Here is a 13363-nt window from a genome sequence, read left to right on the forward strand (position 1 = left end):
TATGTCAGGAATGCACTTTATTTATTCCACACTTAGAAAAGGACATCAGAAGGCACTGGAGTTTTTTAGCACACACAGCCATACAGCATAGGTGTCACTGCAAGGTCAAGCTAAGGTCAAAGGCAAGCTCACTCCCAACTTGTCAGCACCACCTGCCATTGCAAAACTGAAACCAGTCAAGAAATCTACATACTGCAATTCTTACTTCCTGCCATTTTAATCGCATTGTCAAATTGAGAGGAATCAAGTTCAGCTATGTTTTACCAACAAATGAAGTGAATTCCTCTCTGTGTTTTATCTTAAGACATGGAGGACAATGATCCTGACCTGAGTCAACTCTACTGTCCTAAGAGTGACAACTTTTTGAAGGCTCTATCAAGACTTTCTCAAGTCTCAGCCTGACCTATGTGTTATCAAGCAGTGTGCTAAAGTGCATCTGTACGGTTCAAACGATCTTGCTTATGTTAGGAAATCAGCTTCTCGGCTTGAAATGCAGGGTTAACTATTTAATGTGCGAGGTCGTCTGTTTGTGTCCTATATGAGAAGGAGGGAGAGAGAGGGAGAGAGAGAGAGAGAGTATAAGAAATGCAGAGCCAAAAAACTGTACTCATGGAAGCAAGGTGAAGAAACACAACTGAAGGTCCGGAGTCAAGTTCATGTTCAGATTGTGACTTCTCTTAAAGTTTTTCCCTTGCAAAAGTCTCCCAGAAAGATACATCCTTGACATCCAGGCAAGGCATTCATGACATTTCTGAAAAGAAGCAAGATCTGCTGCGAAACCTCCCCTTTTTTTTCTCCTTCTCAACTTGAACCCTTTGGGTGCACAGGCATCCCTGGGTAGACTAAGATTTGGCACTAGGTGATTACACCATAAGACAGTGTACTTTTAGAAAAAGAAGAACAGGTACAGAGATAATATGAAGGGAGAATGTCTGATGAATAGTTACTCTATCACATACAGGCAGTGTGCATTTTGACTGGCATGGCAGTGGAGACGACTTGCACTGTAGATATGAAGCAGCAGTATTCCTGTTACAGCTGAGAAGTAGCTGGACAAGCACCAGTGGTCTCTTTTTTCCAAACCTGATCACATCAAATATGGCAGGGTGGGGGGCTGGGGAGGCAATTATCCTGGCAAATTGATTTTACTTTGACAATAGTCTTGTGTCATTGCTTTTAAAAGCAAAATTGGTTCCTATGTAATATTTCCTAATGAGAACATGCAGCATTGCTTACATGTTATGCAAATATGCCAGACGCTTAACAATAACCAGATGTTCTCTGTGTGTTTATGTGCTGCTTCTATGGTGACCAGCCCGTTGTAGCTTTTCCCTCTAAAGCCGGCCCACTGTGTCTTTAGGTTTCACTGTCAATCTCCCCTATTTAACACAATTTTTCTTGTTTTACTTTAAAAAAAAAAAAAAAAAAAAAAGAAGGAATAAGTAAAAGCATGTGATCTTTTCTATTAGAAATTATAAGGAAGCACAAACAGTCTAGTCATCACGACACTCAAAAGGTCACGGTCAGTCCTTCAAAATGTTCCGTCTGAACAAATTTCATCACAGCAATACAGGAGCAACTCCCAGGAAGGTTTTCATCCATGGTTCAGATCTACCAATCACAGCTAGGTAAGAGTTCTCTTCCTAAAGGCAATCCACCACATTATCACATTTGCACGTCCCTGCAATTAGACTGGGCCTTTCGTGCCAATAGCCAATCCACTTTCCTGACTAAACTCCCCATCATGTAGAGTGACAGGAGCATAATGCTACATGGTACTGAATAAAATAACATTGAAAATAAAAATAATATTATTAGAAATAATACATTAGAATTGATTAAACTCTAAAAGATACAAACAGTACAATGTTGCATTCTGTGAAAGCAGCAGTTCATTTTCAAAAAATGTAAACAGTCTCGTCCTTCCTAAATCACAATCATGAGTGTTCTCAACTTTTATTCTGCTTCTTCCCCTTTTTCCTTCCATGCCGTGTCCGAAGGGGCCCAGCCGAACTTTCAGGGCCCGGTCACACAGCCACCCTAACGGCAGTCATGCTCTTTTAAACGTCCCGCCCGACTGCAGCTACAGTTACATCGCGTGGTGTCAACAAAACAAGATGGGCTTCAATCTGGTCATCCCGGGGGCTGCAGAACGCGGTGTGTGTACCCCGAGAGGGCATCCCAGTTCCGCCACAAGAAAGCCAGCAGGAGGATGAAGAGGAGCGTGGAGAGCGAGCGCGAGCGTGTCTTCATCAGAGGTACCACACAATTGGCGACAGTTGAGACAAAGACCAGAAGGACAGCCATAAGGGCCAGCAGCACGTTGATAAGTTTTCCCAGGAGGGTGCGGGCTGTGGCATTTTCCAGCCCCTCCAACTGGACAACCTGCTGTTGTTGCTGCTGGAGCTCCATCTTAGAGATCCTGGTCTGACACACCTCCAACGCCTCCTGCAGAGGACACGCAGAGGGGGAAAGAAAGCACAAACATGAAAACACTTAACAACTAAAATACTATACACTCTGTGGCCACTTTACATAAGGAAACCCCTTTTCATGTTTTTAAATGAGCTGGGCAAAACATTAGAAGCACCACCAGCATATTGCACGACAGTTCAACACCACAGCAAACCATAACATCTGACAGCATCTATCAAACCGGGACATTACTATCTTTGTTAAAGTAGAATTTTTAGCTGTTGCATTACATTTTACAGGACACTGACTGTTTATTTCATAGACCTTTAATGCCCTCTGCTGCCGGGGAAAAGAAATGCAGTCAAGGGGCAACTTGAACAGTGAATACACTTCAAGCAAGCACACACACACATGAAAACACACAAACCTAAGCCTCATAGACAAGAAGAAAGGACAGGAGTAATGTGAGTCATCTAGAGGTCATGCTTATCTTTAGAAAAATCAGAAAAGCCGATGGACAGACTGGATTCTCTATCTCACCTTCCTGCTTAAGGCGTCCACATGCACAATGAGATAACGCCTTTAACTGTTGGAGGGTGTGTGTCCACCTCAAACTTTCAGTTCATTTAAGACTGACAAAATGACCTCTAGTCTGAGCAGCCCACATAAGCTTACTAATAAATACATCAGTAGGTTAAAGCGGCTGAGCTCTCTTTAGTTCTTTTTCCTTGCAAGACATCCAAATAGCTAAGACACTATGATATAATGATAAGAATATTTACAGAAAACCAGATATATAAACCAGCGACGTGTGACATTATTTATATGACAAACATTAAATATTTATCATTGGAATTGTCATTTTGTCACTCTTGTTTTGACATTAGTTAATATAGTTAATAGTTAATAGAATTGCCTCGGCATTGTTGTTGTTCTACCTAACAGGAGCCACCGGGTTAAATTCAGTAGCAGTTGCTGAGCACCCTAAGAAGTTGGGAGCAGGTTGGCTGACCAGCCAGGGAGAAGGGATTAGTAACGTCAATAAGTGACATTAAGGAAGTAGACTTCTGACAAGGGCATTTTAAAATCAATACACTACAAATGGACAAACACAAAGACAAAATAACATTAAACATTCAATAACAATTCATGGCATTCAGTTTTAATAAAATAATACAATTATTAACCCTTTTTCTTTTCTTGTAATATATGCCAGTTTAAAAAATCACAAGTTAAAAAGTGACCACTGAATTCTGCATTAAGTGGCTTATTGCTTTAGTGAAATGTCAGAAGACAATAATACTTTCAACTCAAGTATCTACATGAGTAAATAAGTGCTAAATTTGGGCAAGTGCATTGCTGCAGCCATAGAAAATGTTACTTGTGTGTCTTTATCAGGTATTTTGCAATGGCTTTCAATGACTCGTCCTGTCAGATGTAAGAACCAGAACTGGCCATTTAATTGAACAATTTGCTTTGTCCTCTAATATTTCTCATCATCCCTTTCTGACATGTCATTTGTACAGCAGACTGCCATTTTTTAAAGCTGCCAATTTTATAGAGAATGAGAAAATGTAATTCCGATTGAGCTGATTTTTTTACAGCCATTTATTTATGACATGGGCGGTGTGCTCTTGGACGTCAGTCTGGCAGACGGACCTGTATGTCTCTGGCTCTCTCATACGACTGGTAGGCGATCTTTTCCTCCATGCTGGCCAGCTCCTGCTTGAGGTTGAGGATCTCATTCTGGTGAAGTTCTGTCAGGTCGTTCAGCTGTTCCTCCAGACGTTCACACCTGAACAAAGAAAACACACACGTGTGAGAGTCTGGGGCATAATTAGCCACCACATGCATGAATTAGCAGAAACAGACCGTGAAGGCATCTGACCACATGGAACCTAATTTCAACTGATGACTTGCTCTGACAAGATTAGGACATGCTTACTCATCTGCTGATCCTACTGGCCAATCAGAGTCATTGGAATGAGACTGGCCAATGGGAGGTAACCAGCAGGAGGAGAGGGATCTATACTGCTGTTTATTTTGGCAAGCACATACAATTGGATGGACAGCATAGGTCAAGAACGGACAAGAGACAGCACCTGTGGAAGTTTTTTCTTTGGAAATGAATTTTGTTAGTTAGAGCCTGAGGTGATGTCTTCAAAGCGCAAAAAGATATTAAGAAAGAAGTAAGAAAACCAGCAAGTGTTCACATCTGAGGAGCAGAAACCAGTGAATTGATGTTGATTGGTTAATTGTTTCAGCTCTACATTCATCAACAATTAAAAATAATCCTTATTTGGAGGCCTTGTTATGAAATTCCCATTTTAGGCGTTTCTCTGAGGGGCTATTTAGCAACATCATTAGTATATGAATGATTATTCCCAGCGGGCAGGCTGAAAAGAGCTCCTTAGTGGTCATTCATACATGCCGTTCTGGACTCACATGGACATTTTAGGGAGAAAAATGCTAATGTTTCTTTCACCATGGTAGCTTACTATTTCTCCCCCCCTTGCCATTATCCTGCCCTCTTAATCATTGTGCCCTCTTGTCAGAACAGTCTGGAGGAATGCGGGTGTGTTTTTTAAGGCCAGCTGCCCACAGACAGAGCAAAACAAAAGAGCTGCACGGAGACATCTGAGACAAGATATGCGGAGCTGGGATAGGGGCTGAAATAACGGCAAAGATCTATGCACTTAAGAGGATGCGTGAAGTGTGGAGATGTGTCACTTATGTGAAGTGCTCAATGTAAATGTCAACTGCTGTCTTAAAACAATAACACTTACATTGTCCTATATGCAGTGCTGAGGCTATTAACATTCCAATATACAGTTCAGTCTAAATGCTAAAGCTACTTGTCTGGGCAACAGTTATTGTAATAGTACTACTCTTTAAATCTCCATAATGCATGTGGCAGTGGTGCTTATGCTTTGTGAGCGAGTACATGAGTGGCACCATTATGCAGGCTTTACGTGTTTATGGAGAGGAGGTCCAGGTCAAGGTTTTGTTTTATCAACTGTGTTAGCTTTGATAAAAGAGGTCTCCAGAGCATAAACAGGGTGAATGTTGCCCGGGATGATATAGCAACACACAGAAATTAATCATCTGTATGTGTTTGAAGAGTATGTTTCCAAACATAGTAGATCTTCCTGATTATGCGCTGTTGGGCTTTTAGGGAATTTCTTGTGCTAAATTGGAAAGGCTTCAGGCGTGTGTGATGCAAACATTCTTGTATGTTCTCTTTTCTCTCTGTACCTAAAGCGCTCCTCCTGCAGTGCTTGCATAACGACTGTGTAGTCTCTCTGATAGTGGCTCTTCAAGCCATCAAGGCTCTCTTCGAGCCTTGCCTGGCCCTCCCTCAGCTCCTGCACCTCCTGCAGCAGCATGTCCAGGCTGGAGCTCTGGCTCCTCTCCAGTGTGTTGCCCTTAGAACTGGGGGGACCTCCAGGGGCTCCCGTGGTGCTGTTGGCCCCTGCTGAGCCTGATGTAGCACTAGAGCAGTCGTCCTCACTACCATACTTGGGACTGGGCTGGAGGTGATGCCCAGCATGGCCCAGTGAACGGCCACCAGCCCCTGTCACGCATTCTTCCACCGAGGGGTCGTCCAGAGAGTCTTTGAGTGAGGGGATGTTGTCAGCGCTGCCAAATTTGTTGCGAAAGAGCGAGGCAATCTCCCGGGGTTTGGAGACGACAGCCCCGGCAGCAGAGTGAGTGGCCTGGGAGAAGCTGGAGAGGCCTCCCTTCACGCTGTCCACCACACCTTCACTGAAGCCAGTGACCTTGGCGCCAACGTCCTTAAGGCCCTGCTGCATGTCCCGCAGAACATCCTTGGGCTGGCGTGGGATACCATTGTGCTCCACTTCCCGCAGCTTCCGGTGGTAGTGTTCCAGTTTCCTTTGCAGCTGTTGGATGGTCTGCGCCGACTTCTGGTTCTTCTTCTCAAACACCTGACAGCCACAGAACAGGTTGTCTTTAGTGAGGGGAATAAACATTACACTGTAATAATCCACTCCACCTTAATACATAAAGTAAGCTCCCTCCCTACCCCTAGGGACAAACAAACTGAACAAACAGGTTTAGTGTTAATGCACATCAGCTTACCAGCATTACTAGTAGTTTTATATTTTACCTGTTTGATGCGTGTGCTTTGCTGTTTGTCAGCATTGTTAGCCAGTTTCAGGTACTCGGCAACGTTGTCATCCCTGGCTGTCTGCTCGATCTTAATCTGCTCTGTGAGCTTGAGGATTTTCTGCTGCAGCTGGGCGATTGCCTGCTTAGTGCGCTGAGGGTCTGGGGTGCCATCCTCACCTCCTGGGAATGAACCGTCTGCTCCACATGAAACAGCCAGGGGTGTTTGGCCCAGCCCGCTCACCTCCAGCCGGTCGATCTGAAGTGTGGTGTTGAGAAAAGAAGAGAGGGAGATTTGGGGAAGGTAAAGGGTCAGGGAAGAAATTAAGGAATAAAGAGGAAAATAGAAAAAGGAGGGGAAGAGAAGGAAAGAAAAAGTGTGACTTGCATATTAAGAGTTCTTAGTTATTTTGCTGACACGCACTAAAAACAGAGGCTTCTGCATTTTTGCAGCCAGTCGCCTGGAAAGAAGGCAAATTGAGTCAGTTGAAAAGACCACTCGCGGTCAGTTTCTCTGAAGAGGAAGACATTTTTTTTCATTACATTTACAAAGAAAAGAAAATGGAAGAAAAAACTTTCATAACTGTCAGCACATCTACACAAAACCTAATACTTTCAGGTGGGTAGCCAGAGCTATCCGCAAGTCTCCTTTTCTCTGGATAAACAGGCAAGAACAGAATGAAAATTAGACTAATGTAATTTTTTGTTTGTTCAGGGAGCGATGATATAGGACAAGACAGGCAGGATATTAGGTTTTTGTTTACAACAGTTTTGCAGATTAAGAATATTGGCCTCTGTTGCTTTTTCAGGTATGCCTGGTTTTTGTCAATAAGACACAAAGCATTTGTGTAAAAATAGACACTATCTAAATTGGGTTTTTCCTGTGTTTACCTAAAACTAGATAAACTCGACATGACAAAACGGTGAACTTACTAGCACCTTCAATCACAGGCAAGTCGATGTGATTCATTTCCTCAAACACCTCAGGGGAAGAACACTGCACTACTGCTGGAGCTGTGTGCTTCGGGGGGTGGGGGATTGTGGACAAAATATTCTTCTCATCACTGAGCATGGACACAACATAAGCAGCTGAACCTGACAGCACACCACGGGGGCTCAGAAGCCACCCAGAAAAACGAATAGCAGAGGAAAGAAGCGTGATTTATTGACCTTGTCATCCACCACTCACACATTACTCAGCCTTTAAATAGGCTTGCCATTACCGTCACTCCTAACAGGTAAAATCGAAAAACACCAGAGGCTCACCTGCATGACTAACTGATGACAGACACCACAGTCAACAACACAAACCGCACCACATCCGGGTGTAAACCAAAACTCGAGATCAACTAGCTCTCTTTTATAAGACATCTTTTGTCACAAAAGCGACCTCAACAGAATCGTCTCACCTTTCCATTCGTTAAACGGAGAAATTGTTCCCAGTGCATTGTCCACAAAATGAGGGCGAGCTGTTTATTTTCATCTGTCCTGACACTTTCGTAAAGCAAAACCCTAGCCTGTGAAAACCATGCGCCGACTCCTTGAAGTTTCTCCTCCTATCGCTGCGACTCGCCGGGCTTGTTGTGAAAGTTGAAGCGCACCTGAAACTCTGTCAACTGGGCGGTGCGGAGAAGCCCCGCCCCCTCCCTCCGTCCGTCCTGTCACCCCCGAGGGATGACATCATCCTCTAAGCAGCACGGCAGGCAGCCGTCAATCATCCTCGCTAAGAGCAGAAATAGCTACCCAGTCAGGGACTTTTTATTTATTTATTTTTTCTTTACTGTATTAGGTTCACTGACAGACCAACAACACTGACTAAAATAATACTACCACAACGCTTACTAACCGATGCAACTTTATTGGTATGTGGACAGACGGATCTTACAGTGTGACAAATGTACAGCAGCCTAAAACAGAGGTATTCCAAAAAATATATCAAGCTAAACAGTTATTTAATAAACTTACAGCTTCATACAGCTAGGAGGTTAGATTGTTATTATGTACTGTATGTACAGTACAGCATTGTTGTACAAGAAGTGCAACTAATTATTACCAAGGAATTATCATTAATCTATGTCACTTTTAACAGCAAACAAATGAATGAAAGCCGATAGAGAAGAGTACTAGAGGGCAAGAAAAACCAGTCTCACATCTCTTAACACCCCCCACCCCCCCACACACAGAGTTAAATGAACATTCTTCAGAGTCCTGGGAAACAATACAGATTATTCATCTGGCTCTAAAATGGAATGGTTTGCATTTTGTTGATTACTGTACAACAGCGATAAATAGAGCAAGACCTACATCCACAAGTCAATTTACCTAACAAATGTTGTGTACAGTTAAGTCTAATCATTACTAAATCCTCTTGATGGGCAGCCAAGGCGATCAAATGAATGAATCAAGGAACTAGAATAGCCTGCTGGGCCAGTGAGATTTCAGAGCCGCACCTGCTCTGTTCTTGGCTATAAACAAAACGTTATTAATAGCTTTATGAGGGTGAGCATGAATGAACTGCCCATTGCATCCATATGAGCATTACATGGAGTAAATGTGACAATCTCACAGTCCGCTCTTATCTTGCCGATGACTCAGTTATCTGAATAATCAAATATGCGTCCTCTGCCTAAAGATATAGAAAAAGGGGGCAAAGGACGAGTCAGCTGAACCCTTTGAACTGGAGCACACTGCAGTTCAGAGTAGAAAGAGGTTTTAGATATTGTGATAAGAGCGCCTAGGGACCTGCACACACTGGTACCAAATCAACACCCTTTCATTGATCAAAAAAATCCAGTGTCAGCAGAGTTCTTCAGTTACGGAAGCAAAAAAAATCACACGCAGCTGGTCAGTAAGGTGGTTTACAAGGGTGTACCGTCTTTTACAGCTCCACAGACAGCTCATACATTCTCTACTATGACCGCTCACTGCACAGTCATGATCTCATACCACACAGGTACCACACATAGCAAAGCAATGCTTCATCCCCAGCTTTACCAACGCTGATAAAGAGTTCCAGTTACCGAATAAATTGTCTGTACGATCAGTGTCATCCCCAAATGGTCAACTTTTTCTGTAACTAATCATGCTTGTAATTAAAGATGGTGAGCTGAAGGATTAGGCTAATTTCCCAGGGTTAACAGAGCCAAACATGTTGTGCTGAGGCACTGAAGCAAAATGTGACAGGCACTGCATCACTGGAGCTTGTGCAGCCTAATGGGGGAAGCTGAGTGTGTATGTGTGTAATTGCCGGTCTGTCTGATCCCACTCTGATTAGGCTTTATCAGTAAGAAAGACAAAAGAGTCTGCATGGACCCGTCCCCTATCCTATGGTTTCTTGCACAAATGCGCGCGCGCACACACACACACACACACACACACACTTTTCACTCCACCCATGTCCCAAACTGGGTCCACCTGCCGGAGGGCCTGGTTGTGCAACAGCCTCTGATCCACATAAAGCTGGTTAGAGCCGTGCAAGGGCAACCCTGACTTAGCTTCGATCCAGGAGAGGCCTGGGAAAAGCCCAGCCAAACCTAAAGACTCAGACCTACGGCCATATGTTTCACACAAATAGGCATTAAGAAAGCATTACCGGGCTAATGTTGTTAGATATGCATCAAACATATCTTGTACAGCCCCATCTCAATCTCTCTCCCAGTCACACAGCACACACATCTACCCCAAATTCCATTCTGTTCAATGTAGGTGATAGAGCAGAAAATGGGCTAATGCTGTCATAAGACCCTTTCCTATTATTTGGGGGTAATCTCTCAGTTCTCTTTTCTCTCAGCCCCGTAGCTTCACTCATTCCATTCCATGTTCTCTTCTCCACTACGTCCTGTTTAATCTGTTTGTTGTTTTGTCAGATGACTAAGGTGAGTTCAGGTTCAGTTAATGTCGAGATGTTCTGATGGCCAAACAGTGGAAGCTTCTTGTCACACACTGGCTGATATAATATAGCCTAACCAAGTCAGGGCGTGTGGTATTTGAACCCCATATCTGCCTGCTGCTTATTGTTTAAAGATGTATGTATTTTTATACCACATGTTTAAGAATGAAACAAAAGAAATCATAATATTTGTTACATTTTAGACTATATTATGGTCACAGTATTTAATGTAAACATGACATAAACCTGAGCTGAGCTTTGATTGTTTTGGATATAAACATTTTTTTCTGAAAATTATCTTACCCTCTTTCTAGTTTACATAAAAACTGTTAAGTTACCTATGGTCAAGGTCAAGTTTTTGCTATTTATGTGTTTGAGTGCAAAAGTACAGTACCTTGTTGGTCATTATGCCTCGCATTCCTGTAGAGTGGTTGTGAGCTTCTTGTGAGGTCAGCTTGTGTTTCTTGTGAAGCAGCAGTTTCATATGCCAGCATGCAGGAGTGCTTCTGCCATGATACTGTAACTTCAGGTTTCTTTCTGGGAATCTGTTCTGCTCTACACCTCTCCTGTTACAGCATTCCCTGAAGTATGGAAAAAGTGCTGCGCTGATATGTCTCGGCACATCCGAGTTTTAGCAGGGTTTCCAACCCATCTTATCTACAGAGTCCAATATACATGAGAAACAGGACCTTAGATCCATGGTGGACATAGAAAACAGGGCTTTTAGGTGCACACTTAGTGCTGTGCCTAAGTCATTTCTGTGATCCGTCCACCTGTAAACAGTCTTCATGCATTTTACAGCCGTCTTCTCTCCATTTATACCTGACCTCATCACGCAGCAGACATTGGGCGGCTGTGGCTCAGGAGGTAGAGCGGGTTAGCTGTTAATCAGAAGGTTGGCAGTTCAATCCCGGTTTCCCCAAGCTACATGTTGAAGTGTCCTTGGACAAGATACTGAACTGGCTGTTCTGCCAGTGTATGAATGTGTGTGAATTGGTGAATGCAGATGTAGTGTAAAAGCGCTTTGAGTGGTCGAAAAGACTAGAAAGGCGCTATACAAATACGGAGCATTTTACATTTACATCGAAGCCTATCATCTGTGAATGACTGAACTACACGCTCCTGATTAGTTGGTTTGATCTTTAACCCTGTAGTCTAAGGATCAGTAAGTGGTCATAGCCACAACATGACAGTATGTATCCAGATGTTTTTTAGTTAAAAATGTATAATTTTGTGCCTGATGATGTGTGGTAGGGCAGAGATGAAGTGCCAGTGAAGTGCCTGTGGGTCCATGGTGTGTGTCATCAAAAACATCAGCGCACGTGACAAATCTGTGCCATATCTAATCCTAAACTATTTTTCATTTCCTCATGGCTTTAGTTCCCACCCAGGCAGGCCAAATTAAGCACTGCTGAAAATAACACAAAAGAGATTTTTTTTTTTTGTGTCCTTTAAGGGGATCCAATGTGGCAACAATGAACCCTATTCACCAGATACAGAAAATTACATAACTCCATGTGATGCTTGACAAGAGGAAGTTTACTCAACACATGCATTTGTGAATTAGCACACAACACAAAGTTGCACTAATAATCATGCACAACAGACAGGCGCGCACACACACAGCCAATGCTTGCCAGTGCATTTCCTAAGGAATTCAGAGGGTGTGAGAAAAGTCCTTTATGCTGACGTTAAAAAAACACACACATCAGCTTAGAGTGCAGGTCTGGGGAGAAAGAGAACATAAAAAAATAACATAACAAAAACAGAGGCTTTTCAAGGGTCCCACTATCACAACAAAGACTTGACAAATCCCTATGATTTCAATACAAAATCTTTTTCACACCATGAGATTGGTCTTCTATCAGATTTTGTGGCTTCAAAGTTTCTGAAATGCCTTTTAAGGTTTCAAAACAACATTATATTTAATTACAAAATATTGAAATATGCTTGAATCATGTGAACAGAATGAGTCAAAACCTAAATGATGCAAAAGGTGAAGACTCACGCTGGTGGGAGTAGGAAGTGGAGTCTCAGCAGTTACCAGGTTGAGGATGACCTCCATGGTGTGGAGACGCATGCGCACGGTTTGGACTGGAATTTTGTTTGGTCTATCTGTTTGTGGGTCTCTCTGGAGACGACCACAGCCGGTGGAGAAGGGAAGAGCGCAACCCTGGGATAGCACTCATCACTCAGGACACTTCTCCCAAACAAGGTCCACTTGACTCCAAGTTCCCTGGACAAAGACTGCACTTGACAGCAAGGAAGTGGAGACCCTTAGGAACTAGTGTTGGCTTGATTGCATATCCAGAAACCATAGAGTGCTCAGTCCCTCTAGAAACAAACCATGACTACTGGTAGTCGCAGAGCCTAAGAAGTGTTGTGCTGCTGGTTCACAGAGCAGCCGCTCCTCAAAGCCCATGACCACGCTTCAGTGCTAACACACACTGCGCAGTACACCGGCAGAGAGCCTATGGGACACACATATGCATTTTGCCAAGCACAGCTCCCACAGACAGCATGCGTTTGTGGGAGAACAAGGACTCCTCTGGAGCAAAGAGTCCGCCTGATGCTGGTTTGGGGTGACCGCTCAGAGGCGGTTAATCGGATGAAGACTGGGGTGGATGGAGGCAGGGTTAAAAGAAGTAAAAGTTTACTGTGAAGTTGAGTGTTCAAGGAGTCCGTCGGGGATAAAATCCTCAGAGGGAGAAAAGAGAGGCAGAGATCCAGAGGACGGATGTGAGGGGAGCGAGGGAGCAGACAGGGGGAAAAAAAGAGCCCACCAGGAGCTGTCAGTGAGAGGGAGACAGAGCGAGAGAAGGAGCAAAGGAGTGAGCGGTTGTGAGAAAGCTTTGTGAAGGGGGTGTGTGTGTATGTGTATGTGTGTGTGTGTGTGTGTGTGTGTGTGTGGGGGGGGGGGGGGGGGTCTTC

The 13363-nt window shown here is 43.6% G+C and overlaps 1 protein-coding gene across 10 annotated transcripts in view; it reads right to left on the reverse strand.

Annotated features, from left to right (window-relative positions):
- tmcc1a (transmembrane and coiled-coil domain family 1a) overlaps positions 1 to 13363 on the reverse strand; it is a 39165-nt gene continuing 25802 nt past the window's right edge. For 8 of the 10 annotated variants that reach the window (XM_046057082.1, XM_046057080.1, XM_046057075.1 and 5 more), the window contains 4 exons: positions 6545 to 6802; positions 5671 to 6362; positions 4075 to 4210; positions 1 to 2448 (listed from right to left, as the gene is read on the reverse strand). In XM_046057082.1, the coding sequence (XP_045913038.1) occupies positions 2134 to 2448; positions 4075 to 4210; positions 5671 to 6362; positions 6545 to 6802 (1401 nt within the window). In that variant the 3' untranslated portion in view covers positions 1 to 2133. Of the gene's footprint in view, positions 2449 to 4074; positions 4211 to 5670; positions 6363 to 6544; positions 6803 to 7809; positions 7845 to 7952; positions 8162 to 13363 lie in introns of those variants that run through there. The other 2 variants (XM_046057084.1, XM_046057085.1) reach the window with 2 other exon arrangements.

Source organism: Micropterus dolomieu, linkage group LG08, assembly GCF_021292245.1.
Source record: "Micropterus dolomieu isolate WLL.071019.BEF.003 ecotype Adirondacks linkage group LG08, ASM2129224v1, whole genome shotgun sequence".
NCBI lineage: Eukaryota > Metazoa > Chordata > Actinopteri > Centrarchiformes > Centrarchidae > Micropterus > Micropterus dolomieu.